This window comes from Ananas comosus, linkage group 22 (assembly GCF_001540865.1).
Source record: "Ananas comosus cultivar F153 linkage group 22, ASM154086v1, whole genome shotgun sequence".
Classification (NCBI taxonomy): domain Eukaryota; kingdom Viridiplantae; phylum Streptophyta; class Magnoliopsida; order Poales; family Bromeliaceae; genus Ananas; species Ananas comosus.
In genome coordinates, this window is record NC_033642.1 from 220,610 (window position 1) to 227,723 (window position 7,114).

The 7,114-nt window shown below is 36.9% G+C and overlaps 1 protein-coding gene across 1 annotated transcript; it reads right to left on the reverse strand.

The window, feature by feature from the left end:
- Positions 307–2,027, reverse strand: LOC109727461 (F-box/kelch-repeat protein SKIP25). The gene has a single exon (XM_020257595.1). It carries the CDS (start codon positions 1,827–1,829, stop codon positions 543–545), a length of 1,287 nt encoding a protein of 428 aa, XP_020113184.1. The 5' UTR covers positions 1,830–2,027; the 3' UTR covers positions 307–542.

The following is a 7,114-nucleotide window of genomic DNA, read 5'->3' on the forward strand; positions in this document are numbered from 1 at the left end:
ATGCATACGTGTAATTATAACTATTATAATTTTAACTATATATATTTTTAACTATTCTGTATTTACAACTATATCCAACCAAATAGCCCTAAAATGACGCTCGAAGGGTTGGAACCATCCTTACAAAACATTATAAAATTAACTTTATTATTACATAACCCCCAATTGTTAATAAAACAAAAGCCAAGGGGAAAAAAAAAGATAAAAGAAAAGGTATTTAATAAGCAACCACAGCTGCTACTTGAGATGTGGAGAGTCAATTAAAAGCAAAATATATAAAAAAACCAAAAAAAACCATCTCTTTTTATTATTTATTTATTTATTTATTCCCCAAAAAGGCAACGCATGTTTGATACCTTGACTGCGCCACGTGCTCCTTCGCACGTGGATTGCCGTCCCCTCACCACCACAGAGGAAAAAAATAAAATAAACAAATTATTATTAATTAACATAAAAATATAACATAACAATCACATAATACGAAACAAAAAAGATGATTTTATAATAGTTATAATTATTATTATTATGACAATATCGAGCGGCTATGATTCGGGGCGGCCCATCCGCGGCAACACGTGTACGGCGAGCACGCGCTTCCCGGGCGGCGGCTCCACCACCCACGTGCGCGGCGGCGGCGTCGGCGTCCCCGGCTCCGGCGAGGAGGAGGAGACGTCGACGACGAGGACGGCGCCGCCGCATCCGGTGACGACGCAGACCCTGCCCCCGCCGGCGGCCACCTGGGCGGCGCCGCGGAGCAGCTCCGGCGCGTCGAGCAGCGTCTCCCACCGGTCCCCGCCCCAGTCGTAGGCCCGGAGCGCCCCCGCGCCCTCGTCCACCACGTACATGGCAGCTTCGGCGTCGTCGTCGTCGTCGTCTCCGGCGGCGGCGGCGACGGGGCCGGACCAGCCGGCGAGCATGCCGGGGGGCATGGGCTCCCAGGCGCGGCGGCGGAGGTCGAGGACGGCCCCCTGCTTGGGGCCGCGGCCGCGCAGGTTGACCATGCAGAGCTTGCCCCGCGCGCCCACGGCCTCGGCGGCGTCGCGGCTGAAGCGCCCGTCCCGGAGCGGCGGGAGCGGCGCCCACGCGCCGTCCCGCGGGTGCCAGAGCGCGGCGGAGCGGGCGAGGGCGGGGTCGTGTGGGCGGGGCCCGACGCCGCTCGCCAGGAAGACCCCGCCCCCGCCCGGGGCGGCCCCCGCGGCGCACCACCGCCGCGGCCCCAGCGGCGGCGCCGGCCCGAGGAGCCACCGCGGCGGGCCCGGGTGCGGCCGGAACACCAGCGGCCGCGGCAGCGCCGGCAGCAGCTCCGCCGTCGACCCCGCCAGCACGGCCAGGTGCCCCGCCGCCGCCACGCTCTGGAGCGGGAGCCGCCGCGAGAGGAACGACGGGTGTCTAATGAGGACGCCCAGATTAGGGCTATTAGGGTTAGGGTTCGGGAGCTGCTGCAGCAGCGGCGTCGGCGGGGGGGGGAGATCGACCCAGGCGGCGGCGACGGGGTCGAAGCAGGCGAAGGCGACGGCGTTGGGCTCGTCGTCGGCGTAGAGGAGGGCGTAGAGGGAGAGGAAGGGGGGGAAGGAGGGGGCGTAGAGGAGGCGTCGCCATGAGCGGCACACGGCGAAGATCAGCGGAGGTGGGAGATGCGCCAGGCACAGCTGCGCCAGGTGGTCCGGGAGCCCCGGGATCAGAGACTGGTACTCCTCCTCTTCTTCCTCCTCCTCCTCCTCCTCCTTGGCTCGTTTCCTCCTCGGTGGGGTTTCATGGTCGAGGTGGGAGCCGATCCTAGCGCGCTTGGAAGAAGACGACGATTCGGAGGAGGTGGCGGAGGCCGCCATTAATGGAGTCAGTGTTGTTGGAGAGGAAGAAGAAGAAGAGGAGGAGGAGGAGGAAGAAGAAGAGGGGAGTATCAAATCAAATATGTTCGAGGAAATGACTCAACGAGGAGAGAGGGTGGAGAGAGGGGCAAGGATTTTTGTCTTATAGCTTTTTGTTGCATTAATGCCCACTTAGTTTTTCTATAAATGAAAAAAAAATTACACATCCTTATCGAAATTTTCGCTTTCCGTGAACACCGTACTAATAATTATTACGCGTCCTTTATTTTTGATATTCGATTTAAAAGACTAATTTTGGCTTAAATGAAACATTATCGAACTTGCCTTATTGTGTTAGCATGTTTTAAATAAATTGATTATCCACTGATAAACTATTATTTTAGAGTGACTTTAGTTTTATCGTACATCTCATTTTTTTTCACTAACAGGTCTAATGAATTATGGTTTTGATTTAAAAAGATTAGTATCTCTCGCCGTGACAAATTAAGGTTGAGTTGGACCAAATTTATATTCAAAATACTGGGAGACTGGCTCGGACCGAATCATAACTGAAATACGTGGGTATTATGTTTTTACGCTTTACATATATTGAATTTTTAGAATTGTGATTAATACTAACAATTCACCATATAGTTCAATTAGTTAGAAATTTTATTAAACGCGAACTATTATTTCTTGAAGATTCTATTTTTATCGTGTAATTCGTATTATCATTTTATTTACCATTTGTATAATTAATTTGAACTCTTATAAGTATTGTACTTAGTTGATTCGAACTTGGGTCTCGGGTACCAACCACCAAGTCCTTTGCCACTTGTTATAGGGACGGTCGGTAAGGCAGTTTAGTTAGATATAATTAGAAATACAATATAGTTGAAGAAACATTTTGGTTGAAATGCAGCAGTCACAATTACAAATATTTCGTTTCGTTGGATACAGTATTAAGTATTGCAAATATAAATAATTTATTCAATTACGTATAGTTCAAAAACATAATTTTCACTAATATAATTAGACCTCCTTACGTACTTTCAACTGCAGCAATTGAATTTAAATATATCAGATTAATATATGACGAGTTACGTGTACAAATAACTAAATTGAGGAATTTAATTAAAACTAAATAATTAATTATTTAACAAAGTTAGAATTTCTAGGGACCGAGTAGGAGAATTTCACGTGGGACAAAAAAGGTATGGGCAGGTGGGGGGAGTTAGGGTGGAGTCGGGTGTTGTCCTCACCCCTTAAAAGCTGCTAAATGGACTTTTTCCCGTGTGCCTTGAGACCATAAAAAGATAAAGTAGAGAGAGAAAAGATTTTTACAATTGTATATATATATATATATATATATATATATATATATTGAGTTTGACTGGAGTACTATCGAGAGCACTAAGAATTAGGTACTATCACGTTTTCTACCGTTAGATTTTACCTTTTGATTATTTTTATCCGTTTGATTATACTATTCAACTAACCAACTTACTCAACCCTAGGGGCCTACATCATTCTAACCGTACATTTCTTAATCCAAAAATTAAAAAATCAATAGCACAATAGCTTGGTGCTATTGATAGTATTCAGCAATATATATATATATATATATATATATATATATATATATATATATAATATATATATATATATATAATTGAGCTATAATATTTTTAGAAGCACCAACCCTTCTGTGCTTCTAAGTTTCTAGCCCTTGGATGTTCTTTGATTACTAATAGCTTTTGGATCAAACATTATTCAACCTACGACAATTTATCACCATCATCTCAACTCTACATCTCTCCATCCAATGGCAAAAAGCTCAAAAGCACCACTATATGCGCGGACTATTATATTCTTATAAATTTAAATCCTTTTATACTTATATAAGTTTCGACCGTTGGATAAAAAAATAAATATGCGATGATCTGTATGAAATTAATTCTTTTTTTATCGAGAAATTGGACGGCTGATTCAAAAAACCAATGAATTTGTCGTGTATGAATCAAGTAGCATGAAAAACATGGAAAAAAACTTGCATATAGAATACAAAAATAAAAAAAGAAAATCAAAAGAAAGGTCCAAAATTAAACAGAGTTAGAAGTCGTGTAAAATTAAAATTTAGAATCTCTCACTTTTGTATCATATTAAATAAATATAAAATAATTATTATTTTTTAATAATTTAAGTTTTGAAGTGATTAATTGTTTCACATAATTTAATAGTCTCCATATATTTATTTATTTTTGTTGTATATATATATATATATATATATATATATAAAGAGAGAGAGAGTTGAGCTGAAATGCTATAAGTAATAAATGAGTTTCGTTGCCATGCACTCATTTATTTTCGATGATCGAGGCTCTAAATCGACGATCGATATTGTTGAACATAATCTATACCACTTGAAGTATATAGAAAATTTTGAATTTTTTCAACATTGCAGGCCTAATAATTAAAGAGTTTCAAAATTTATAATTCTAACTATTAGTATAAGACGTTTTTCGTTTAACGGCGTAAAGATATCCAAACCAGTTGAATTTTGGTTAAGGAATTTTTTAAACTAATTTAAAATAAGATTTACACTTTTGATATTGATTATAAAACTCCTATAATCACTTTTTAAAGGATGTTTATTTTTTGAGGATGTTCATTTTTAGCCGTTCATTTTTTACTGCCACTTGATGGACAAGAGAACAATATCGAAAAAGTATGAAATTTGATTTCTAAATGTTTCGAGTGATATAATTCATGTTCAATAGTACCGATTGTCGATTTGGAGGCTCGATCATCGAAAATAAATAAGTAAAAACGGAGCTCGTTTGCTGTCGATATTATTCCTTCTCAACTCTATATTTATTTATTTATTTATTTATTTATTTATTTATTGTTATCTTTTGTGTAGGAAATTGTGCGGTGGTGGTGGTGGGGCCATTTACAAGTGGTTGTTAACTAATTAATAATAATTAGGGATGCATCGTAAAGTAAAAGCGTAGCTTTTTTTTTTAATATAACTTTTGGAATGTGGGCCAATCAGGGAACAGCACGTGCCCCCCCGCGAAAAGTGGCTTTTGGCTTTTATTGAAGGGACGAATCCAATCACTAGTGGCCACGTGCCTTTCATGAGAAGCGACATGCTTTCACAGTAATTATTGTTAATTTTTATTTTAATATATTATAGGAGACAAAATTATAATTGCTTTATTTTTTAAAAAATTTTTATAGTATAAAAATAAGGTTAAATTAAAAAAAAATCTTTAAATATATCTTTTTTTTCACTCTTACTCCCTAACTTTTAAATATTTTATATTTTACTCCCTTAATATTTCAAGTTATCATATTTAAACTCGTTCTGTTAGGGTTGTATTACTATTCCGTTCATTTCTTATAATTTATATCAAAAATATATATTTTAAAATAATAAAAATATATTAAAAATTATTTTTTATAGAAAAAATAAGAATAATTTGATTATTTTAAACTCTCCATTAACATTGTATCCTTTAAAAATATTTTAAAAATTTTAAGAGAATAAAATATAATTTTTTAAAAATCTGAGAAAAGTAAAGAAAAAACTTCAAATACTATTCCTGTGGTTTTGCACTTTTTATTTTTAGTACCTTTTGGTTTAAAGTGTATCGATTTAGTAACCTGTAGTTTTATTTTTCTCTTTCTATTGTCCTATCCACTAAACTTTTTTCATTAAACTAATGATAAAATTAAAACTAAAAAATATTAAAGTGAATATTCGATAAATCTAGATGGGGTATCTGAAGTTTTTGTATATAATTTAACAAAATGTTAATGGATGAGCTGACAAAAAAGAAAAATAAAATCATAGGATACTAAATTGATACATTTTAAATCACAAGATACAAAAATAAAAAAGTGTGAAACAGAAACAGAAGATGTGATATTTAAAATTTATCCAAAAATAAAAGCTGAATATTTATATAAAAAAAATTCTTAGTAGCCCAAGAGGGTGGGGGTCCACTCCGTGGGCTCCACGTGGCGTTGTGAGATTCGGTTCGGTTATGGGCTGTGGGCCCATTAATTAATTAATTAATTAATTAATTAATTAATTAATTAATTATGTGTCTGTAAAAGCCAACGCAATTAAATGAAAAAGGAGAAGGCCACGAGAAGGCCACGAGGAGGACAAGTTGCACCGCGCACTGCATCGTATTTAACGCAATCTCAACGGCTTTGGCCTCTCTTTGTGTGTGGGGGCCACCGCATAAATTTTATTGCGTGCGCTCAGTACACTGTAGACCAATATTTTTGAGGGAACGTAAATGTTATTAGAGGTCATTCGGCTGTACGTAGTTTTATAGATACAGTACAGTTAAAAATACATACAGTTAAATACATAGTGGTTATATTTATAAATATTATTATTTTATAGGGTTCATTTTATATAGATTTTTATAGAGATAGTGAATGACAAATATATCCCTATAAAGTTTAACTTTTATATACTATATGTATAAAAGTTCTGATATTTTCAAATATGTTCCTCTATTTTGTTACCGTTAGAAAACCATTGAAGAACCGTTTACATTTTTTATTTTGCCATCACAAATATTTCCCTCCAAAAATAATAACAGTATAATAAAAAAGAAATAAAAATATCAAATCTAACCAGGGTTAAGTATTTATCCTATGGTTAACTAAATTTTTCGAAGAGATTTTAACGGTATGAATATATTTGAAAACATCAGGACTTTCGTAGGGACAACATAAGAAAGTTGAACTTTGTAGACATATATTTGTCATTCACTATATTTATAGGAACCTGTATTAAATTAATCTTATTTTATATATAAGGAAATAAAATTACACTTTATAAAAGATAATTTATTGTAAGTTTATATTTTGTTTAAGTTTATCCTCTACAATCGCTGCAGTTAAAATCATAGCCAATTGGGCGTTGTTAAAACTATTATTGTTCTTTGTTATTTCTTGGAATCTCTTTGAATAGTTTCAACTCTGCTGCCAATTTGGGTATAGTACTAGTTGAACTCAAATACATAAGATTGATATTAAATTTTGTATTTATTTAAAATGTTAGTGCATTTATAACTACAACGAACCAGCCTCGTATAGCTTTCTCAGTTTCTACACAGCTTGCAGAATCAACTCCAGTAAATTTAAAAAACATTCGAAAAATAATAAAGCACGGAGTTTTGAAAAGCAAAAGTTGTAGTTTTTTACTGATTATTAAAAATATGGTAATGACATGTCAGCATAACAATGGATTCTTTTGATAACACTAGTCCAACATTATT

Bases quoted from the DNA above. Each gene is read 5' to 3' on its own strand.
- LOC109727461 (XM_020257595.1), bottom strand. From the start codon at position 1,829: ATGGCGGCCTCCGCCACCTCCTCCGAATCGTCGTCTTCTTCCAAGCGC.